This window comes from Bubalus kerabau, chromosome 1 (assembly GCF_029407905.1).
Source record: "Bubalus kerabau isolate K-KA32 ecotype Philippines breed swamp buffalo chromosome 1, PCC_UOA_SB_1v2, whole genome shotgun sequence".
Taxonomy (NCBI): Eukaryota; Metazoa; Chordata; class Mammalia; order Artiodactyla; family Bovidae; genus Bubalus; species Bubalus kerabau.
In genome coordinates, this window is record NC_073624.1 from 188,412,552 (window position 1) to 188,436,534 (window position 23,983).

Consider the following 23,983-nt stretch of genomic DNA (forward strand, 5'->3'; position numbering starts at 1 on the left):
CATCTCAGCTGCATCTGTGATGGACTCTGAAGCCAAGAACCCAGTGAAACCACACCCAGATTCCTGTTGTTTAAGCTGCTAAATTTGGGGATCACTTGTTACACAGCATTAGGTAACCAATCCAGGGGGCCACTGGCAGTACACATAACTCCTAAGGTAGCCCCATCAGAACTTTCCTATCCTGCTTTAATTGCATCATGGTTAGCACCACCTCTACTATCATTTGTTTATCCTATTATGGTATGTGAGAGTACCTATTTTGACTTTGTAGGTCACAGAATCAGCCTTAACCACTCACCTCTGCCACCAGGGAGCAAAGGCAGTCATAGGTGACATGCACACAAATAGGTGTGTTGGTGTGCCAATAAAACTTTATTTACAAAGACAGGCCACAGGCCAGATTTAGCCTGTGGATTGTAGTTTGGCGACCTATGTTTTAGGATAAAGTTAGGTTAACAATAATACTAAGTAAATAATAGTAATGGACGGTGCACATACATGGCAAAAACTGCAGTGAATTGAGAGCAATGGGAGTTCCACAAAGTCTGAAAGAATCAAAATGAGGAATTTCCCTGGTAGTCCAGTGGTTAAGAATCTGCCTTCCAATGTAGGGTATGAGGGTCTGATCCCTGGTTGGGGAGCTAAGATCCCACATGCCACAGGGCAACTAAGCTCACACACCACAACCAAGACCTGATGCACCCAAATAAATAAATTTAAAAAAATGAGCCAGAGAGCTCCCAACCCACTATCTTTTCACAACTACTTAAGCTAGATGACTTATTCATTTTTTTCTATTTTATTTTTTAATTTTGGTCACACTGCGCAGTTTATGGGATCTTATTTCCCCAACCAGAGATTGAACCCAGGCCCTCAGCAGTGAAAGTACCGAGTGCTAACACTGGACCACCGCAGAAGTCCCTGGATGATTTGTTTTACCCAGAGCCTCTCAAAGGCCTACATCTCAGGCACTGACAGCAGGATGCTGAGCTTGGGGAGACGGGCAGTGGTGTGCCAGCCGGGCTTCACAACCGGCTCCTGCAGCCTCTGCCGATTTCCACGGTGTAAACGCTCCTGAGGCGGCCAACGTTAGGCCATAAACACCACGCTGTTGAGTGCAGAACTGGGAACAGAGGTGCTCGAGGCACCAGTTCTTACTAGCTGCCAGCGTGGTGGGCCTGCCCCAACCCCCACTGTCAGGGCTTGGGAACCATGCCTCCCTGGCTGTCTTTGCAGCCTCAGAGCCTTGATGTGAAGCCCCTGAGCCCCCATTGGAAGCCCTAAAGGGACCCTGGTTCACCTCTCTATACAATCCCCAAGCAGGGAAATCGTTGTAGGAAAGCAGATCCCCGATGTGGCGGGGGGGTGGGGGGTCTCATCCCACAAACTCTGACACTGCAAAGCACAAAGCCTCTTTATTCAAATGCTGAATGAAAGCCTATATGTATGTGTGTGTGTGAGAGAAGGGCTGATGTCACTGACCCCAAGAAGGGCGGGAGAGAGGAGATGGAGATTCATTAGATTGTGAGGGGGCTTCCCAGGTGGCTCTAGTGGTAAAGAACCCGCCTGCAACTCAGGAGCCACAGGAGACTCAGGTTCGATCCCTGGGTCAGGAAGATCCCCTGGAGGAGGGCATGGCAACCCACTCCAGTATTCTTGCCTGGAGAATCCCATGGACAGAGGAGCCTGGCGGGCCACAGTCCACAGCCACAAAGAGTTGGACATGCCTGAAGTGACAGAGCACGCATTGTATGCACAGCCTGCGGAAGTGTCTGGTGGGGGCACAGGACCTTCAACCAGAAAACGCTGCAGTCAGAGGGGATTATGAGGTGGAATCCAGCAACCTTGAAAGAACAGGAGGTTTGCAGTCAGACTCGCTGATCTCCTGACTTTATCAGCTTTCTACAAATCAGCCCCAAACTAAGCCTATGAAATAATGAGCATTTATTAGCTGGTGGTTTCTGAGAGGCAGGGGTCCAGGACTGGCTAGGCTGCGTGCTTCTGACATCCCCTTCTCAGACACTGACAGAGAGAAGGTGCCCAGGCCATCAGCAGGTTCTTTCCATTGGTTCCAGATGGTTCTGTGGTGGAAAGGGATGGAGCCCAGCCGGGGTGATGGGTGGGCCCAGCGTGTGCCTAAAGCATGGCTGGCCTCTCAGGACTGTCACAGAGATGACCTTGAAGCTGCTCCAGGATGTTGCAGTGTGACCTGGGGACCTGAGCTCCAGAGGGCGGTGGGACAGGAAGAAAACTGAGTCCCTCAGCTGTAGTCCTCACTTGCCCTGCCGGCCTGAGGGCATTCACGCTTGTCCAGCTGTGATTCTGCTTGGTTCCAAGGCCTCTGGCCTGGACCATGGCTGCAGCTGGCTGTGTGACCTTGACCAGGGAAGGGCAGGGGGGCCTCAGTTGCTGCCGCTGCTGTCCTCACTGTCAGAATACACACCCAGCTGGCTCAGGGAGGACGTGCCGGGCGTCTGGGGCGCTGGGCCAGCTGCCTGACCGTTCTTCATTGCACCTGGGGGAGAGGCAAGAGCTAGTAGTCACCTTGGGACAGTTGCAGGCAGGCTGAGCCTGGGGGAGGCCAGAGAACAGGACCAGCCATAACTGCTTGTGTGCAGCCTTTCTGGAGAGTATCTGGCAGACCCATCACAGTTTAAACCCGCACACCCCTTAACCCAGCAGCTCCACTTCTGAAATTGGACCCGGGTGGACACAGGCGCCCTGCTGGGGGTGCAGAAAATAGAAATGCTCCAGGTCCCAAGTGAAGCCAAGTACCATGGTGATGAAGAGGGGAGGACCTTGGTTCCACCACTTACCCCAGCTATATGGTTCTGGGCAAGTGGCTCCACCTCTCTGGGCCTCAGTCTCCTCATCTGACAAATGGAGTAGTAACTGTTTCGATAAACATGGTCACACATCTGTAAGGCTCGCTGGGTGCCAGGATCTACTGCAGGTGCCTGACTTGGGAGCATCTCAGAGAACCGGCCCCAAACCTTCTGAGGACCCATGAGGCTGATCCTGTTATCACTAGCATCTTCCAGGACAGGAAGCTCAGGCCCAGGGCAGGGGTGAGGGCCCTGGACCGAGGCCATGGGACAAGCACATGGAGGCATGGGGGGTCCTGCTCTTTCCACCTCACAGGGCCCACCTCACCCTAATTCTCCTCCTCCCTAGGGCCCGGGGGCCACACACAGCATCAGTGACACAACAGCCAAGATGTGGATGCGCAGGACTCAACCTGAGAGGCTGGGGCCACTGTCCATGTATGGGGTATGGGCAGCCATGAGATCAGACAATTTATCCTACAGGCCTCTGAATGGGGTTTTAAAAGCGAACACTTGCTCCTTTTGGGCTTCCCTGGTGCCTCAGTGGTAAAAAATCTGCCTGCCAAGCAGGAAATGTGGGTTCGATACCTGGGTAAGGAAGAGCCCCTGGAGAAGGAAATGGCAACCCACTTCAGTATTCTTGCCTTGGAAATCCATGGACAGAGGAGCCTGTCAGGCTACGTCCATGGGGTCGTGAAAGAGTCAGACACGACTTAGCGACTAAACAACAGCTTGCTCCTCTTAATTAAAACAAAAAATTAAAACAGCCCTTCTAGCCTCAACCCTAGTTGGGGACACACCTCACCCTGCCGCCCCTCTCAACAGAACAGCACCACCCGGTGGCTGCCCGAGGCACTGCATGCAGCTAAGGGACAACTTACCTGGGAGGGGTGGGGCTCTTCCTCGCAGGATGCTGGTGTCCAGGCCTGTTTTCTTCACAACCAGGCCCGACAGCTGGGGCCTGTTGCCAAGGGTACCCACACTGCGCTCCCAGCTCTCTGCCTTCCTCTTGGCTTTCGGGGTCTGCCAGGGGTAGGGGATGCAGGATGCGACTGGGTGATTTGTCTCCGATCTGTCCCTCTTCTGGCCTCCCTGCTCTCAGTCCCCAGCTGAGCCAGGATCTTTACCAGCCCCACTCCCGCTGTGGTGCTGACTAGCCCTCTCCCCCCTGCTCTAAACTCCTCTGTGGCTCCCCATTGCCCTAAGCTTGGTACTCAAGGCCTCTGCCAATTTTCTATCCCTTACACCCTACCCTTACACTTCCTAAATCACATACACCGAGATTGCTCACCTCCACATCTGTACCCACAACGTTCCCTCCACCTGGAACACCCGCTTTGTTTTGAGATCACTTGGTGAACTACTCATTCTTCAGTACCCATCTCAAGTATCGGCAACCCTGAGACGCCTCTCCTCTCAGTTCCAGCTCGAGTGAAAGCTGCACGTCTGTGTCTACAGTGCCTCCACTGCTTTATTAGCAGCCTCCCCAGTCGCTGCGGGGTCCTGCCTGTTCACTGCTGAGTCTGTAGCAGGAGCTCAGTCTACAGCCATACCACCCTGAACATACCCGATCTTGTCTGTAGCAGGTGCTCAATCGACATATTTGAGGGAATGAAGAGGGATGCAGGCACCTCCCTGGTGCCTAGTGAGGGGGAGGGAACTAGTTAGGGGGAGGCAGAAGGGGGCTCAGTCCACATCCAGCTCTTCAGTCTTATCAGAAAGGATCCCTTTTATGTTTGATGTTTAAATACAGGAACTGGAAACCACTAGAAGCAAGAGGCCCCGTTGGGGTTGGGGGTGCAGGGGGAGCACAACGGCAGGGGGTTGCCTTCACAGAGCTCACCATCTGGGGAGGAGAGAGGGTGGACGAGCAAGTAGATGGTCAGGACAACCACGATCATCTTTGTTTTGTCGGTTGTGCGGCATGTGGGATCTAGCTTCCTGACCAGGGATTGAAAACATGCCCCCTGCACTGGGAACATGGAGTCTTAACCACTGGACCTCCAAGAAGTCCCCGGACACCATCGTCTTAATCAGTGATGGGAAAGAAAGAAGTCAGGGTGATGTGACAGCGTGGGGGTGGGGGAAGGGGACAGCTGCTGTCGATCAGGTGGTCAGGGGAGGAACCTGGTGCTGAAGTCAGACACGGAGAAGTCAGCAAGCGAGATCGTGAGGTGGACTGAGCCTGGCCCATCTGAGGGGGCTGGCACAGCTGGGGTGGGGGCAGGGGGAGGAGGAGGACACAGTGGTCACACTGCATTCACCCTGTGTGGTGACCAGGACAGGTGCTGTCCACTGGGGTAACAGAGAGACTGGCAGTCCCAGCCGAAGCTTGCTCATCTGGCACCACTGAACTGACTGCTGGAATTCATTTCTGTCCTTCACCTTTTGTCAAACATCATCACGGGTTCCCATTAAACTAAACCCAGGGGACAGAGGGGTGGAAAGACAGATTCTTCTGTAAAGTTACGGTGAAATCTGTGTAATGCATAACAAAACAAGAAAGTCCACTATCAAATTACCTACAAGCAAGATAACCAGAAAAGACTTAATAGTTATCTAAGACTATAGTAACCTAGCTTAACCACTGGGTCATCAGGGGGAGGACTTCCCTGATGGTCCATGGGTCAAGAATCTGCCTGCCAATGCAGAGAAAACAGATTCGATCCTAGGTCTGGGAATATCTCTCATCTCAAGGGACAACTAAGCCCGCACACCACAACTACTTAGCTCATGCGTCCTCGGGCCTGTGCTCCAAAAGAAGAGAAGCCACAGTAATGAGAAGACCTTGCACTGAAACTAGAGTACACCCCACTGGCCACAACTAGACAAAGTCCGCTTGCAGCATTGAAGACCCAGGGGGGCCAAAAATAAATAAATAAACAGCAGCAACAACAAAAGACTAGGGGGAGGGAATGCCCTGGTGGACCAGTGGTTAGGACTTCATGTTTCCACTGCAGGGGGCGCAGGTTCAATCCCTGGTGGGGGAACTAAGATCTCACATGCTGTGTAGTGCTGCCAAAATAAAATAATAAAATAGACTTAAAAGAAAAGACGGGGAGGGGGGGGAAATCATACAAGGCCATATTGCTTTGAAAGAACTTTCAATCTCTTATTCCACTTGAAAGAAATAAACAAAGAGGAAATTTTAGGTGAATTCTGAGGGTGGATTTTGCAAGAAAGACAGAGAGAGAATTCTGATCAGGGGATGCAGCCTCAAAGAAAATATCTTGGTTCTACATCAAAAGGTTGACAAGTGAGAGTGCATGACCCCCAAACACATCCTCTTCAGAATTCATGGCTTGAACATGGCTGCCCCCATGAAAGACTACATTTCCCAGACCCCTTTGCATCAGGATGTGGGCAGGTGGTTCAGTTCTGACCAATGGGGTGTGAGAAGAAGGATCTGCTCAACCAAAGGTATTGTTACCCTTAATGTCCTCCCTGTCCCAAGCCCTTCCCACTGGCCAGCTCGAGCTGCCCTGCATTGAGGGCATCATCCTGGGGATGGCAGGACATTGAGGTGGAGGATGCCCCAGACACCAGGGTCCACCTTCCCTGTTTAGCACGGCCATGTACAACTGTTATTTGATAGAAAAGTAACTTCTATGCAGTTGAGACTGCTGTTACTTTGGGTCCTGTCCAGTGGCTGGACTGGTATTTAACTAATACAGACTGGGAACATGTTCTGAGTTATAATAAAGTTTCTGGGGTCTCTGCATTATTTACTATTTCCCATTTTAAGCCCCGATTAACCAGAGTGGCCTCAATCACCTTGGATAAGACAGCTGTGGTGAAAAATGCTAGACAACCCCCTACCCCCAACCCCTGCAACCCTCTTTTTCCCTTCTTTCTGCTAATAATAGCACGGGCAGCTCCCAGCCTCCCTTGCAGTTCAAGGCAGCCACATGACTAGTCCAGCCACTGGGACTCCACATTCCAGGGGAGTGGGTGTGGGTGGCATCTGAACCTGGGCCTCCACGCACTGGCGGGTGCTCCTCCACACCCCCTCCACCTTCCCGTAGCCGGAACCCCAGGGTGCTCTGAGCCAACTGTGACCACAATGCTGGCAGCCATGCTCCAGGACAGGGCAGAACTAGGAGAAGCGAGGAGCCTTGGATCCCTGAAATGACTGCATGGAACAGGGTTGCTCGGGAGTCCAGCTCAGGACCGTTAAGTGCCTGAGAAATCAACATCTGCCTGAGGTCTCTAAATCCAGCGAGTCTCCTTGTTTCTGCAGCTGGAGAAGGGGTGGAAAACTACAGCCCTGGATTTGCAGGGCAGGAATAGAGTGGCAGACATAGAGAACAGACTTGGGGGCACAAGGCAAAGGAGAGAGTGGGTCGAGTTGGGAGAGAGGCACTGACGTATATACACTACCACGTGTAAAATGGATAGCTAGTGGGAAGCTGCTATGTAACACAGGGAGCTCATCCTGGTGCTGTATGAGGGGCGGGATGGGAGTGAAGGGATACACGTATACATATAGCTGATTCACGCTGTTGTGCAGCAGAAGTTAACACAACACTGTACAGTAATCATACTCCAATAAAAAAAATAATAGAAATAAAAAGAAAACCTTACAGTCCTGGAGGGCTGCAACCTGTCTCTGTAAATAAAGTTTTACTGGCACATGGCCACGCCTACTTATTCGTACCCGATCCACGGCTGTTTAGCGCTATGACAATGGTGTTGAGCACTATGGCCTGGGCTGTCTGTGGCCCTTCAAGACAAAGTTAAGCCAAGCCCTGGCTTGCCCTGTCCCTGCTTCACCTGAGAGCACGTGGGAATGCGGGTGGCCCCACTCACCTCGTCCAGGATGGCAGTGGGGTTGGGCCGGAGGGCTGGCTGGGGCTGGGTGGGGGTGGTGTCCTCCTCTGAGTCAGAGTCTTCAAGGAGTCTTCTTTTCCTTGATTCCTCCACTAGCGCCCTGCAGGAAGGAACGTGGAACTTGGGGACATGCTTTTTTGGGGGAACAGTGACCAGGACCCTCCGCCCCACAATAAGGCACCTGGCTTTAATTGCCTAGCCTCACTGAGTGGGGAATGGGGGTGCACAAATATCTTAAAAAAAAAAAAAGTTCTTTGTCCACTGAACCCAGTGGGGTGGTTAAGCACTCGGAGGCTGGAACCAGCCTGTCTCGATTTGAACCCCAACTGGGGGACCTCAGTCAGGGCTGTGTGTACAGCTCCTCACACCCCAGTTCCCTCGACCACAATGGTGGGTCAAAACTCAAACTCAGAACAATGCCCATATCCAAAACGGGCTCAGTGAGTGCAGACTCCTCTCACTGCTAATCCCGGTCTCACTGAGCTGCCAACCCAACGGCACTGGCTGTCCACCTACTCTGTGCCCAACCCCCTTCCAGGCCCTGCATGCAGAAGCCAAACTGAGTCCCTGTTCAGATTTTAGGTGAGGAAGGACAGAAGACATCAGGAAAGGGGTGAATCAGCAAGAAGGTTCCAGAAAGTGGGAGGTGCCCAGCAGAAGCATGGACAGAAAGGCTGAGAAAGGCTGGCTTGCCAGGCCAGCCCTCAGGGGCAACTGGACCTGGACCCTGGGGCTCCCGCTACTGATGGGAGGCTCCCTGCCCCAACACTATCTGGGCAAACAAGGGGTGCACTGTCCTCCTGGGGTCTGGGGGCTCGGCCAAGCTGGGCAGGTGCCTGCGTGACTGGCCCCCAGTGAGAACCCCAGGCTGGGCCTCCCCAGGGACCATGCCTCATTCACACCATCACGTCTCATTTTGGGGGAATTAAGCCCATCTCATGACAGGCAGAAGACTGAAATTTTGTGCCCAATCCCCCAACCCTGCCCCATGCCTTTTCCTGCTGTTGATTTTTCCCTGTAACTTTTCATTCTAATTAACCACTGAACCTGGGGGTGGTCCTGGGGACCCTAACACAGATGCCACAAGAGAGAAAACAAGATGGGGAGTGGGATATGGGGAAGGCCTCCCCGAGATGGGAGCCATGCAAAGATCGGGAAGGGAGATTCCACGCAGAGGGAAGGGCACTGCACAGGCTGGGAGGTGGGTGGGCACCCCCGGCCCCCTCTGGCCCGTGTCCCACTCACGCCATCTCCCGCTCATCCTCCTCCTGCTCCTGCCTCTGCCGCTCCTCCTCTGACAGGCGGTGCTGCCGCAGCATGGCCTCGAAGTCTACGTGGGCCTGCCGCTGGTTCAGGTCTTTGAGCTCTTGCAGGTTCTCCAGGACCTCCATCTCCAGCTTGGAGTCCTTAGTTCTGTTCTCCAGCACCTGGTGGGGACCGGGGCACAGACGTGGGGCTAAGGGCGCTGCGACTCAACCCCCTCTGCCACCCCGCATGGCCTGCCTGACCTTAGGGCATCACCATGGGCAAGGGAAGGAACCCCCAACCCCAGGCCCTGGATCCACAGCGCCTGGTCCCTTGGCTATACCCACTTCATGGCTCAGAACACTGAGGCTTGGGGAAGGGGAAGAGATCGCCCGAGACCATGTGGCTAGTCAGTACTGGAACCAGGTGGCCTGGACTTCCAGCCTGGCTCCGTCACTAAATAAAAATAATATAAGTTAAAAAAAAAAAAAAAGACTCCCTCCGTCTTAGACTCTAGACCCAGGTTAAGGGACTCAGGTGATAGGTCAGGCCCATTCTGGGCAATCCCCCTTTCGTGAGGTCATCTGGGCCGTAGTTTAATCTTAACTTGATCATGGGAGTAAGATCCTTGTATACACAGCCCTGGGACTACATAGCACGTGTGACTAGGAGGCGGGGGTCTTGGGGACATCTTAGAATTCTACTGACCATTCTCCCCACCCCAACACCCTGCCTGGGGGGTTAAGCAGGAGGGGGAATCGACTCCATCAGCACCCACACACAGGCAGGCACACACACACACTCACACACACACATGCATGCACGGGCACAGGCGGTGCCTGACTCACCTTCATGGGGTTGTTCAGCTCCTCGTCCTCCCGCTCCTTCTGCACCCTCTTCTCCTCCTCCTCCAGGAGCTTCTCAGCCTGGAAGTTCCTCGTGGCTCCATGCTCCATGGTGTAGTCTGTGTTTTCAGGGTCTGTCTGGGAGGAAGGATGGGCAGACGTCAGCTCCTATGTCTCTGAGCATTAAAAGCTTCTGCTGAACAGTGGCTAGCAGCCTGCAACACCTTCTTTCCCTGTTTCATGCCTTTTAACACTGATTCTTTCTCTTTCCTGTCTTATTGCTTTAGCGAGTACAGTTCTTTGTTTCCAGTGCTCCTACCCCTTTCACAGAATCGCTGAACTTCCTAGCATGGATTTTCAGATCCTTCTCCACCTGCCCACTGTCCCTCTGCTGACCTTCACCCTCCACATGTTTGCAAATAAGTTTCTAGGTCTCTGCACAAATCTTTTTTTCTTTTAATGTTTTCCCCACATGGCATCACATGCAGGATCTTTATTCCCTGACCAAGGAACGAATCCATGCTCTGTGCAGTGAGAAGTACAGACTCTTAACCACTGATCCACCATAGAAGTCCCTGCACAAATCCTTTCTGTATGTATGTGCGCACATGTGCACTTGACCTTCCTCTGATTATAAATTACACATCGACTACGTATAAAGCATGGTCCTATTTGTGTTTATAAAACAGAGAAGCAATACATAACATGGTATCCTAGATTAGACTCTGGAACAGAAAGGTGACATTAGTGGAAAAATTGAATCTGTGTCATGTCTGGAATTTGGTTAAAAGTAACAATCTAACAATTCAGTGTTGGTTTCTTATTGTGGCAGATACAAAGTGGAAATGGAAGATGTTAACAGGAGGGGAAGACGGTGAGGGGCAGATGGGAACTCTGCTATCTCTGCAACCTCTCTATGAATCCGAAACTACTCCAAAATAAGATATTTACTGTTTAAAAGAAAGACCAAGGAGGAGAGTGATCCTTGTGTGCACGTGTATCTAGAGCACATTTTTTTGAAAACCATACAGGAAACTGTTATAAGCGTTTCTATGCCTGGTGACTGGCTGGGAAATTTTCCAGTGTCTACCTTACAGTACTGCTGGACTTCTGTTTTCACCACATGCTCACAGACACACAAACATACATATGTGATCCTAGTTATTTCATCAGCTGAAATTCTTCATTAGAAAAGCCAATTTATAACATTCTGCCACAGCTTTTCTAAACTTGAAAAAACTAATGTGTATTCATTAATATCTAAATATATACATACTTCACAACGTAGGTAAAGAAAACATTTTTTCTGGAGACAACCTAACTCTCTATTAGCTAATGAGTAGACAAACAAAATGTGATCCAGCCACACAGTGGAATATTACTCAGCTTTAAAGAGGAGAGAGGCACTGATACTTGCTACAATATTCTTGAACAAAGGGCCACACAGTGTGTGATTCTTTGATAGGAAATGTCCAGACAGACAAACCAGAGACACAGAGTGTATTCGTGATTGCCAGGAGCTGGGGGAGGGGATGGAGGTTAATGTGGGGGTGATGAGAATGTCCTGGAATTAGAGGACGCAACTTAGCACATTAGGAACATACTAAAACCCACTGAATTATACATTTTAAAACAATGATTTGTATGGCATATAAGTCATATCTCATAAAACCGTGTTTAAAAAGTAAACAAAACATAATGTATTTTTGGTTATTTTAATAAAATCAAATGTTTTAACGGAAGAAAAAAGTCTTTTGGCAAAAAAATACTCAAACAGCACAGAAGTATGAGGAGAGAAAACTAAGTTTTCTTCGTCTCTTTCCCAAATTCTTTTTTTTTTAACCCTTTAGTTGTAGCATGCAAACTCTTAGTTGCAGCATATGGGATCTAGTTCCCTGACCAGGGATGGAATCCAGGCCCCCTGCATTGGAAGCTTGGAGTTTTAGCCACTGGACCACCAGGGAAGTCCCTCAAGTTCTTAATACCACCCTTAGGATGACAATGAAAGTAAAAATATGACTACTATTAGCCATGAAAATTTCCAATGTGCAGTAGCCTGTCCATCAAACCTTGTTACTATACATCTAGGTTGCTTCTTGGTTTTCTGCCTTTATAAATAACACTCCTGTTAACTGCTCCTTGAACTTCTGCTGTTTCCTGGGGAGAAGGTGAAATGGGATTTCCCTGGAGGGAGGGGACAGGAGTGGTGACCCCCCAGTGGAGGAGGGACCGGGCTGGGTGGCTGCTTACCTTGAAGGTGATCTCTGCCAGGCAGCGCGTGCACTTGATGTAGAAGCGGAAAATGGGCAGGCCCAGGTAGGACTCATTCTGCACTGTTTCTTTGCGAGCATTGAACTTCTTGCCCTTGTAGATGTATTCTCCACATGTCTTACATCTGTGGGGAGGGACAGGGACTCAAGTCACCTCGGTGCCCTGGTTCTTGCCGGTGGGACCCTTGAGCATTCTGGCAGATAACCACTTGCATACCTCCGGGGACGGGGAGCTCCCTCCCTACCAAGAAATAGGTAAGGCTTCCCCTTAGCCGGCATATTCTTCTCACTAGTATCTGCCTGTCTTCTTGGAAAGCAACCAGACGACCAAAGCTAGGTGAGACTTGCCTGTCGCCCACTCCCAGAAGCCAGACTGGTGTTCATGGGGCATCCTGACCTCCAGAGGGAGGATTCCCTCGGGGGGATGCCACATGAAGTGAGGCAGAGCCCTGGCACTCTGACCTCCCTCAGCCCCTCCTGCTCAGCCCCTGTGCTCCCCAGGCCCAGTGTGCTGGCCTCCTGGCTGTTCCTACAAACACCCCAGCTCAGTCCCACCTGTGGGCCTTCACCATTGCAATTCCCATAGCCTGTGACATCCCCCAACCCTTAGATTCTAGTTCCACTGGTATTTGTTCTGATATTTCCCTAATCACCCAGCAAAGCCCCCTCCACCCTTCCCCACCACCATCCAGTCACTCTCTTGTGACAATCTGTGTCCCACAAATGCTTTTCATGAATATGCCAGAGCACTTGTTTATTATCTCTACTCCTCACCAGACTAGGACTCTTGGGGTCAAGTCTTGATCCCCCAGTGTCCCTGGCATTCAGCAGTACCCAATAAATGACGGCTGAATAAAAACAAATGCATGAAGGAGAAAGAGAAGACAAGCAGATCAGTAATACGTAAACACGTGCTGAACTTCACTAACAAAGGTGGCTTTGGTTACCACCTCATTTCAGATGTGCAAAGATGTGAAGAACTGTGGGGCTGGGAATTGGTGAGGTATGGTAATTACAAGACAGTACAAAGGACGAGGTCTGGGGACTAGTGGCAGAGGAGGGAAGCATAGATGGGGTTGGGTGGGGGATCAGGAGGGTTGTTCTGAGGGGATGAAATTTAAGCCAAGCCTTGGAGGGTGGAAAAGAGCCGGCCATGTGAGAGCAGAGGGAAGTGTATGCCAGGCAGAGGGAACAGCCTGTGCAAAGGTCCTGAGGCAGGTTCAGACAGGGCTGCTGGAGGAAGTGAATGTGTGTACAGGACTCCGTCTCACACTCATGCTTCTACTACCAAAGACTGAGCTCTCAGGCACCGGGTGGGAGCTCTGAGCAGTCAGGGAGATGGATTCTCAACGGGAGGAAAGACAGGTCACCCGCTTACTGGGCTCATGTCTGAGCCAGGACTGGTGACCTGGTCTGAGGTCTGGGGACAGGCTGCTTCCTGTGGATGCCGGGCATGGGGTCTGTCCACCACAACCAGTGCAGGGGCCCTGAGGGGTCACTCACCTCATGTTGAAGGGGGCCATCAGCCGCACCACATACTGCCGATCTTTGGGCAGCTTGAGCTTGGGAATCTTCGATGGGTCAAAGTCAGGGGGGTAATATTTCTGTGGGGAGGAAGGCAGTGTCAGAGGAGCTGCTTTCAGGTGCAAGGGAGGCCAGAGGCAGAGGGAAGGGGCTCTGGGGAGCTGCGTCTGGGTCCCTAATACCGCCCCCAGGTTCAGTGTGTTGATGAGAGAACTCCTAGGAGGCTCACACACTTGTACTCATGGCTACTATTCATCAATAGCAAAAGGACACAGAGGAAAACCAGCAAAGGCAACAAGGTGCATGAGGCAGGGCCCAGGGAGACCAGGTACAAACTCCCAGGGTTTTCTCCTGATGAAGTCAATTCCCCCAGTGATATATTGTGACAACACATGTGAAATGTCTCCCAGGGGAGCTCAGGGGGACCCAGCACCCAGGGTTTTCACTAGCGGCTGGTCGTACAGGCACATCTGCCCAGTGCATACGATTCCCGACTCCGGGAGAGGAGCAGATGCTCAGCACAAATCACACTGTTTATACAAACAGTTTAAGCACAGGGAGCCATTCTTTTCTGTGAACGGTGAGAACCATCCTGAAATTCAAGTTCCCAGAAGCCAGCCAAAGTCCAGCATTGCAAGCCGGCCTTTCTATCTAGGGCAGCAGCCTCAGGCCTGCAGTATTAACTCTTTCTGCATAGGAGCCTGAGATGAGAGATGTAGGGAAGGAGAGCTTGGATTATGGAAAAAAGAACTACATATGATAATCCAAAAATAAAGCACGTTGCGTTCTGAACACTTCCTACGTGCCAGGCACTACATTGTTGTTGTTTAGTTGCTCAGTCTGGTCCGGTTCTTTGTGACCCCATGGACCGTAGCCCAAAAGGTTACTCTGTGCGTAGGATTTCCCAGGCAAGAATACTGGAGTGGGTTGCCATTTCCTTCTCCAGGGGATCTTCCCCATTCAGGGATCAAATCAGCATCACCTGCACAGCAGGGGAATTCTTTACTGCTGAGCGAGCGGGGGAGCCCCAGGTACTACACAGAGAGTTTGATGTCCCCTGACTCATGGAACTTTTGCAAAGACTTTATTAAATAGAGAAAGAAATGTGCCCATTTCACAGAGGAGGAAGCTGAGTTCTGGAGGTTTCAGCTACTCAGGATCACACAAGGTGAAGAGCAGAGCCAGGATTCAGAACCAGGGACATGATTCAGGAAACTGTGGTATAGTGATTAGAGTTCCAGAGCTGGGGGAGGGAGTATCTTGAGTTTGACTACTCTACTCTCTGGCTATCACATAACCTCTCTGGGTCTCAGTTTCCTCATCTAAAGATGGCATAACCTGTCCACCTGAGAAGATTTGATGAATATGACACTTCAAGCAGTGCCTGGGACAGAAGTATCTACCAGTAAGTTATGGAAACAACTGGCCTCTCAGTTGGATCCTCAGGATGGAAGGACCTTCTTGGACGCGAAGTCCAACACATTGCACTGGGGCTGGCTGGGGTTGGAGTCCAAATATAGGTGTTTAAAACATTAGAGCACTGAATCACAGTAAGGGGCATCAACCTGACCTCGAAAACCTGGGCTCCGAGCCATCAGTCTGGAGGTCTGTTCTCTACTTCGTCCTGACATCCTGGGTTTACACACTCCCAGGCTGGGGAGCTCAACCCCCTTCCCGGGAGCACACTCCTTCCTGGACAGTGGGGAACAGGGACTCAGAATTCCGGAGCGCTCTTCTCCAGAAGCTGAACCCTGCCTTCCCGAAACCAGCTCCACACCCCAAGACTCCCAGTCTTCCCCAACAGAACTGGGATTAGTTGATGCAATTGGAAGGATCCCCTTCCAGCAGAGCAAGAGAGGTTAGCAAAGCCTAATCCCTCCAAGGAACACGCTGGGCTAGAACCCCAAGCGGGGCGGGACTTAACAGCGGCATGCCTCCAGAAGACGAGGGTGTAAACGCGAAGAACACAGAGCTAAGGAACCTCCGCCCCCAAGAGACCTATACGATAATCCCCTTAAAAATCCAATCAGAAGTGATTGGGTAAACAGCCTAAGCTCCGCCCACACAGGTGACTGGGTACACTCCAGCCTCGAGGCTTAGCGAAGGCCCACCCTCCACTGAAAGTGATTGGGAGGAGTCTAGAGAGCCCCGCCCAACGGAAGGCCGTTGGAGAAGACAAAGGTTCTAATAGGAGGGTATACGTAGCCCCCCTCGACCCGAGCTCCGAGACGTCTCACCCCAGGCCGAAAACCCTAGTCGCCGAACACTTACGTTTAAAACTTTTCGCTCCGACATCTTCGCCTCCTACTGTTTTCACGAGCACAAGTGTACTGACTATGCTCGGTGCTTGTCGAACTTCCCCGACTCTTTATATTTCCGCTTCCGTCACCTCCTTCAGCCGCTATCATTGGCTGCAGTGTACATGCCTTGCCTTTTTCATTGGTTCTGATCCCCGCCTGTCAGCATTCGAGTCCATCTGTCTTCCCTCCGCAGTGGCAACCTCATCAATGTGCCACAAAGGTTCCGGGGTCGTTCTGGATTTGAAGTCCTGAGGCGCTTCGCCCCCTAGAGGTCGTCAGGGGGCGTGGCTGCTGGTAGCGACATCCCCTATAGTTCTTTTATTCAACAAATAAAGAACTCAGTGTTGAGCGCTTACCCTGTAGACCCTACACGTCGTTCCTGTGTCCCTAGCCCTCACCTGGGGACTGGGACAGTTCTCACGGGCCCCACCCAAGTTTATCTTGAATCACCGGTAGAGACTCAAAGACCAGGCTTCAAATCTACCTCCCGCTACATGCACTGGCTCCCAGATGTCCACTCCATGGTTTGCTTCTGCGTTGTCCTTCTAAAGAGGACGTTCCTGCTCTCACTTCCTTCTTTCCTTTTACACATGTTTGTTCTGTGTCAAAGATGTACTCAGTCTTTGGGGCACATCGCAGAACAAGATTTCTGTCCTCATGGAGATCACTGTCTGGTGGGACTGACTGGCAATAAACACACCAAAAAACCCAGTCGGGTCCCGGTCAGTGATCCAAAGACAATAAAACAGGGTGACATATGGTAAGTTATGAGAAGGTGCTGCTTGAGATGTATGAGTGTCCTATAACTGTTGTAACAAAGTACCACAGGCTCAATTTTTTAAATTATTTTTTGTTTGTGCCGGGTCTTCATAGCTGTGCTGGCTTTCTCTAGTTGTGGTGCCAGGCTCTCTCATTGTGATGGCTTCTCTTGTTGCGGAGCATGGGCTCTCTGGTCCATGGGCTTCAGTAGTTGTGGCTCCAAGGGTCTAGAGCACAGGCTCAGTAGTTGTGGTGCTCGGGTTTAGTTGCCCCGCAGCATGTGGGATCTTCCAAGACCAGGGTGTCAAAACTGTGTCTCCTGTATCTGCAGGCGATTTCTATCCACTTTACCACCAGGGAAGTCCTTAAGGTCATTACTTTAAAACATTTATTACAGTTTTGGAGATGAGAAGTCTGGAATGGGTGGCAGGGCTGGTTCCTTCTGCAGGCTCCAGAAGAGAATCCATTTCCTTGTCTTTTCCAGCTTCCAGATGCTGCCAGAATTCCATGGCTGGTGGTCCTGCATCACTCTGATCTCTGCCACCACTGTCACATCACCTTCTCTGTCTCCCTCTGACCTTCCTGCTTCCCATCAATAAGGACACTTGTGATTATCTTGCAGCCCCCTGGATAATCCAGTATAACTCTACTTCATTTTCATTAACTCAGTGAAAGATCCTCAAACGTTAAGGATCCTCAATTCTGTTAAATTAATCACAGCTGCAAAGCCCTTTTTGCCATGTAAGGTACCATATTCAAAGGTTCTGGGAGCAAGGACATGGATATCTTTGGGGGAGGGGTCTTTAGTCTTTGCCATAGCTGAGGTGGTCAGGGAAGGCTTCTTGGAGGAGGTGACCTTTGAATTGAGAGCCTTGAGTGAAATGTACAGAGAAGTTCCTGGACTGAGAAAAAGCCTTCAGAGCCTGGCTGTGCGGCCCCCTCCTCAGATAAATCATCCCAGATAAACTTATGGCCACCTCCAGTACGGCTCACATCTGGGCAGCTTTTTAAAAAAATGTATCTATTTGGCTGCATCAGGTCTTAATTGTGCCATGAGGGATATTTGCTGCGTCATGTGGGATCTTTCCTTGTGGTGCAGGAATTCTCTAATTGTGGTGCATGGGCTCAGTAGTTGCAGCACTTGGGTTTAGTTGCTCTGAGGCATGTGGGATCTTAGTTCTCACCAGGGATGGAACCCATGTCCCCGCTGCATTGCAAGGCAGATTCTTAACCACTGGACCACCAGGGAAGTCTCTCTGGGCAGCTTTTGAGTAGGTGTGTGAAGCAAACTGCTGAACTGAACAGGTCCCATCATTCCATCCCAGGCAGCACCCAGATCACCCCTACTCTGCCTTCCCCAGCCCCGTTTCTTCCTCTGGTCCCGCCCTGATTCCACGTGTGGGAGTGGGGACTCAGTGTGTGTGTCCTGATCTGTTTCTCCTCCCTGGGGCTCATGTGGATCTGTTGAAGGAAGGAAGAGTCCCAATTCCAGTCACACTGATCCTTTCTTTTTTTTTTTTTTAATTTAAATTTATTTAATTAGAGGCTAATTACTTTACAATATTGTATTGGTTTTGCCATAGATCAACATGAATCCGCCACGAGTGTACACGTGTTCCCAATCCTGAACCTCCCTCCCATGATCCTTTCTAATTAATTAAAAAATCTCATATTCACAGTTCTCAAAGCATTGCACTCTGTCAAAGGCAGGAGGGAACACATTCCCATTTCACAGATTGACAAACTGAGGCTCAGAGAGGCAAAGTCACTTGTCCAAGATTGCCCAGCAACTCGACAGTGGAGAACCCAGACTGGATAGGTCCCATTCACCCTTAGGTGGATGTCAAGGGCATGGCCCCTCTTCAGGGGTGCAGGGAGCCCGTGCTACTTGCCCAGGGTCATAGAGGCAGCAGCAGGGAGACTCCAGGCACTCCATTCCCCGTAGTCGGTGAGATCCTGAGCGGCCACCTGGACGCAGTACTTGGCTTGAGGCCTCACAGCCTTGAGGGTGAAGGATGTGGCTTCAATTGGCCCCACCTGAGAGCAGAAGCAAGGCTGGGTCAGTGGGAATGAGGATACTCTGATCAAGCCTTCTGTTCCCCTGCTCAGGCTGTTGCTCTGGGACTCAGGCACCGATGTCCATTCTAAGCAGCATGCCCTCTGCGGCCCCCTGCACGCCTTTGGCCACCTTCAACATCTTGCTGAGCAGAGAAGGACTACCCCTCCAGGGTCAGGCAGTTCTTGGTCAACCAGGAGCACGCCTTTCATATACAAACCAACCCACCCTGAGTGCACACCCCCACCAATCCCTTTTTCCATCACTCACTCTTGTTCACGGCTGAGTGATGTTCCCATGAATGGACGGACCACACATTGTGGACCCATCATCTGTTGAGGGCCCTGACATTGTCTCCTCCTTATGGCCATTGTGAGTAATGCTGCTGTGAACATTCATGTACAACTATTTGTTCAAGATCCTGAACAAATATTTTTTCAGGTGGATGCTCAGGAGTGGAACTGCTGGGCTGCCTTTTTAAAGAAATATTTATTTATTTTGGCTGTGCTGAATCTTAGTTAGAGCATGCAAACTCTTAATTGCAGCATGTGGGATCTAGTCCCCTGATCAGGGATTGAACCCTGGGCCCCCTGCATTGCAAGCTCAGAGTCTTAGCGACTGGATCACCAGGGAAGTCCCTGGGCTGCCTTTATGTCACACACCAGCACCCTAAGCTGTGACCAAGACCCCAGTGCACATTTACACATCCTCTTCCCTCTACCCAGGAACCACCACCCTCGTCCTCACCTGACGGAAGCGGGCAGCCCCGTGACGCTTGTAGCGGATCCGGTACTTGAGGGAGAAGATCTCCGGGAAGGGCCAGGTCCGGGGGGGCTCCCATTGCACCCACAGCCGCTGCCCAGGGAGAGAGCTCAGGCGCACGCCTTCTGGAGGATCCGGTTTGACTGATGGACAAGCAGGAGGCAGGGTCAGCAGAGGGGACATTCATTCATTCATTCAACCAAATGATAAATATTATTGAGTGCATGGCGATGTTCTGGACGTTGGGACACAGTAGCCCTGTCCTCTTGGAGCCCAGTCCCTTCAGGCAGAAGACAACAGGCAAGAGGCAAATCTGAAGGTCATAAAGGGGAAGGACGAGAGTTCAGGAGTGCAGGGAGGGGAGTGGGCTGCAATATTCTTTGAGACACAATTTACACACCAGAGAACTCATTCTTTTAAAGTGTACGGTTGTCGTTTTCATATATTCAGAGTGTTGTGTGACCATCACCACTGTTTAACCCAGAACATTCCATCACCCCTCAAAGAAATTCTGACAATATTAGCAGTCACCCTCCATTCCTCACTCCCTAGACCCTGACAACCAGGAACCCACGCCCTGTGTCTCTGGATCGGCCTGCTCTGCACGTTTCCCATCAGTGGAATCACACCGTGTGTGTCCTTCCGTGTCTGCTTCTCTCACTGAGCATCGTGTTCTCAGGGTCCGTCCACATGGTAGTGAGTGTCTGGGCTTCTCTGCTTTTTATGGCTGAATAATATTCCAGGGTGTGGATGGACACATTTTGAGAATCCATTCATCAGTTAATGAGCATTTGTGTTGCTTCTGCTTTACAGATAACGCTGCTATGAACATTCATGTACAAGTTTTTGTGCTTTCATATCTTTTAGATATATACCTAAGGACTGAAATTTCTGGATTACTCAGTAATTTATCTTTAACTTTTTGAGGGTCTGCCAGACTGTTTTCTAGCAACCACTAACAATGTGTGATGGTTTGCAATTAAAAAAAAAAGTGCTCAGGGGAGGATTCACTGAGGAGATGACATCTGAGTTGAGACCTATAGGAGGTGAGGGAATAAATGCAGATCTAGGGAGGAAGAGCCGTCTACACAGAGAGCACAGCATGTGCAAGAGCCCTGGGGCAGGACTGTGCCTGACATGCTGGAGGAACAGTGAGGAGGCCCGTGTGGATGGAGCAGAGTGAGCAAAGGGGAGAGGGGGAGGAGGGAAGGACAGGGAGGGGATGGGGAAGGCCGTGCAGGGCACTGTGGGCCATGAGAAGGACTTGGGCTTTCACCCGCAGGAAGGTGGGAGCCCTGGAGGGCTGTGAGCAGTGCAACGAGACCTGACTGTAGTGCTCACAGGTGCCCTCTCGTGGCTGCCTCAGGAAGCACAGATGGATGTGAGGGCGGGAGTGAGGGAAGGACCGAGATCCACCGCGCGGTCCAGGTGGGCGATGATGAAGGCTGGACCAAGCAGGGGCTCCGGAGGGGGAGAAGTGGGCTGATTCTTGGTCAACTGTGAAAGTGGATCCCACCGAATCCGTATGGATAGACAGGATCTCATCCTGACAGGAGGGAGGTGAGCCTGTTGTGGTGGAGCAGTAGGAGGAAGGTGGGGGGCCCTCCACACCCCCACCTCGACCCCTACTCACTGATGTGCTCTGGGACAAAGGGCACGAAGCTGCTGCTGACACCGCCGGGGTGGACAGCTGTGATGTTGAGCACATAGGGCACCATGGAGAACATCTGGACGTCAGGGACGACACAGCTGGTGGCTTCCGGTGTCGGCTGGAGGCAGGGCCAGCTTTCCCCATGAGCTGCCACGCCGAGCCTGTACATGGAAGGGGTGCTGTGAGGATCCTGGCACTTGCTGCTGGCCCACCTGTGCCCTGATTCCACGTGAGGACAGCAGGTTCCGGTCTTGGCTGTGTGATCCTAGGGGGTCCCTCAACCCAATATCACAGAACTTGGGTGACCCAGGGTCGGAGGGAATACCCCACTGGAAGGTACTAGAGTCTAGGCTGTAAAGCCTTCTAGAATGCCAACATTCCCAGGTCTATGGTTCACAGATTCTGGACTCTAGAATAATGATTCCAATTCTCTAGAGTTCTGGCACCCTTAGATTTCAGACTCTAGAGACTGGAGTTCAACAGCATCCACAGAACCTCCCACAGCATCCAAAACGTTGTGCCTCTGCAGCGTGGATGTGAGGTGCAGCTGGTGCATCCGAGCGGGGCTTCTATTTTATCTAATCTACCTGAACGTTTCCCTGGTGGCTCAGATAATAAAGAATCTGCCTACTATGCAGGAGACCTGTGTTTTATTGCTGGGTAGGGAGGACCTCCTGGAGAAGGAAATGATAACCCCCTCCAGTTTTCTTGCCTGGGAAATGCCATGGATAGAGGAGCTTGGAGGGCTGTAGTTCCTGGGGTCACAAAGAGTCGGCTACAACTGAGTGACTAACACTTTCTGCTTTCTTTCTTAATCTACATGAAGTTTCTAGTTATCAGAAAGCTTGAGAAAGTTTCTCAGAACAACTCAGGTGTATGAATCTACTTTCCCAAACACAAATGTTATGAAATCTAATTAGAGATCAATATTTTCCAGTGAACATTTAGCATCTGAATTGAAATGTGATATATATACATAAAGCATCAATGGAATTTCCATGACTTAGTAGAACAGGACTGAATGTACAATATCTCATTAATTTTTAAAGTTTTGATGACATGTTGAAACAATACTTTGAGTAATCCTATTCATGGTAATAAATCAATTTCTAGTATAAATTTCTAGTATAAATGGAGAAGGAAATGGCAACCCACTCCATTATTCTTGGCTGGAAAATCCCATGGACACAGGAGCCTGGCAGGCTACAGTCCATGGGGTTGCAAAAACTCAGATATGACTGAGTGACTGAACGTGCATATTAGTATAAATTTAAATATATGAACTCTATATAAGCATGTTAAAGCACATTATATTCAATCATATTAAATGGTACATCTTTGGAATATTTGAATATTATTTAAATAAAATATTAAAACCAGTATCACCATTTTGTTTTTAAATTTTTCAAATAGGGCTTCTAGGAAATTTTACCCTCCACACATGGCTGACAATATGTATTCTAGGGAGTATAGTTCTAAGGGTTGGTGCTGCTCTAGAATTTCGAGTGTTTCAGGTTCTCGCTAAGTGTTCAGCTACCCTGATCCTAGGGGTCAGCCCAGTTTTAGTCCCCATGAAGCCCTCCAGGCTCTCTGACCTGTACGTGGCAATGAATGATGTGGGCCTGGTGGAGTTCGGAGGAGTGGGCGGCAGGGTCCAGGAGCAGTCCACGGCGACCGGGTACCTGGAGGCCTGGCACCGCACCCTGGGCTGGGAGGAAGCTACTGGGTGGCCCAGAGAGAGAGGGAGAGTGTGAGCTTCTCATCCACTGGAACTGTCAAAGCCTTACTGTGGCTCACCAGTCCCCATCTTGCTACCAGCCAGTGCTGGGCACACAGCAGGTGCCTAACAAAGGTTTGTAGAATGAATGAGTACATGAATGAAAGGCATTCACATCATCTCCCATCCCTTGATACAACCTGCCAAGGCAAGAACTATTAGCCCATTTTCCAGATGGGAAAACTGAGGTTGAAGGAGCCACAGAGGGGACCTGGGGGTGGTAGGGACTTCTGGTGGGAGAGAGATGCTTTCCTAAACTCCCTCTTTGTGATAGTTTTGTTTTGAATCACATGAAGTGAATGAATACAGTTAAAATGTCTCTCTCTCCCAGCCTCCCTCCCTCCAGGCTGTGGCTGCCGCTTCCTGGTCCCCTTGGGGTAGGACTTGCCTCTTTGTGCCTCAGTTTCCCCCATCTATGCAATGGGATGGTAACTCTCTCCCACCAGTGGGCATACAGAAGGCGTGTGGGCTCTCAGCCCACCCAGAATATTCCATGGCGGCATACCAATCCAGTCCTCAGACAGTGTCTCTCTGCCAGGACTCCCTCCAACCCCTGGGGTCCACACATACCTTCTGTCTCGCGACAGAGTGAGCAGCCCAGCCAGAGGCTGACGGCAAAAGCCAGGACGAGTCTCAGGGCCATGGCTCCGGCAGGCTCTGCTCTCAGGGGCTGGGGCCAGGAGCACCCTCAGGGAGGCAGGGGACTCGGGTCCCACCCAGGGGAAAGCCCAGCCCCCTTTGGAGGCCCCCTACTTCCCCTTCCCTGTCTGACTCACCGCCCAGTTCCTGGGGCCCTGGAGGAGGAGCCCCCAGTCCCTTCTCTGGCCACCCCCAGTTTCTGGTACGGAAGGCCCCGAAAGTGGGGGCAGAGAGAGGAGGCCACAAAAGGGAGAAGTGGTGACCCCATGGCCTTTCCCAGCAGAGCCTTCCTTCCGGCTTCAGCAAGGAGGGGGAGCCCCCGGGGAGGGTGGTAATGACAGTGAGAGAGACAGCAGAGAGGCGGGATGCGGGGGGGCACTAAGCAAGACAGACTGACAGACCCGGGTGATGTTGGATCACTCATCAACCACCGAGATGGGGACCCCTCCCCCCGCCAGCTGCGCTCCATGCTCCAGGGCACAGAGAGGCAGACACCCAGG

General features: G+C 51.2%; 2 protein-coding genes across 5 annotated transcripts; both read right to left on the reverse strand.

Moving 5' to 3' along the window:
* Nucleotides 1-1,390: 1,390 nt before the first annotated feature.
* YJU2 (YJU2 splicing factor homolog) lies at nucleotides 1,391-16,536 on the reverse strand. 4 transcript variants are annotated; one of them, XM_055546922.1, is made up of 9 exons: nucleotides 15,811-16,535; nucleotides 13,519-13,619; nucleotides 11,996-12,140; nucleotides 9,749-9,883; nucleotides 8,901-9,082; nucleotides 7,635-7,755; nucleotides 3,707-3,848; nucleotides 2,817-2,873; nucleotides 1,391-2,515 (listed from the first exon to the last, which is right to left on the reverse strand). In XM_055546922.1, the coding sequence occupies exons 1-9, from the start codon at nucleotides 15,832-15,834 to the stop codon at nucleotides 2,403-2,405; spliced, it is 1,020 nt and encodes a 339-aa protein (XP_055402897.1). In that variant the 5' UTR covers nucleotides 15,835-16,535; the 3' UTR covers nucleotides 1,391-2,402. The 4 variants fall into 4 exon arrangements, 3 of the variants coding, with proteins under 3 accessions (XP_055402897.1, XP_055402899.1, XP_055402898.1); XR_008702639.1 differs by having other exon boundaries at nucleotides 2,456-2,515; nucleotides 2,817-2,892; nucleotides 15,811-16,532; XM_055546924.1 differs by lacking the exon at nucleotides 2,817-2,873 and having other exon boundaries at nucleotides 1,391-1,844; nucleotides 15,811-16,536.
* Nucleotides 16,537-18,149: 1,613 nt separating this feature from the next.
* Nucleotides 18,150-23,604, reverse strand: EBI3 (Epstein-Barr virus induced 3). The gene is made up of 5 exons (XM_055566645.1): nucleotides 23,415-23,604; nucleotides 22,663-22,822; nucleotides 21,050-21,228; nucleotides 19,402-19,559; nucleotides 18,150-18,635 (listed from the first exon to the last, which is right to left on the reverse strand). Exons 1-5 carry the CDS (start codon nucleotides 23,485-23,487, stop codon nucleotides 18,483-18,485), a joined length of 723 nt encoding a protein of 240 aa, XP_055422620.1. The 5' UTR covers nucleotides 23,488-23,604; the 3' UTR covers nucleotides 18,150-18,482.
* Nucleotides 23,605-23,983: the final 379 nt, after the last annotated feature.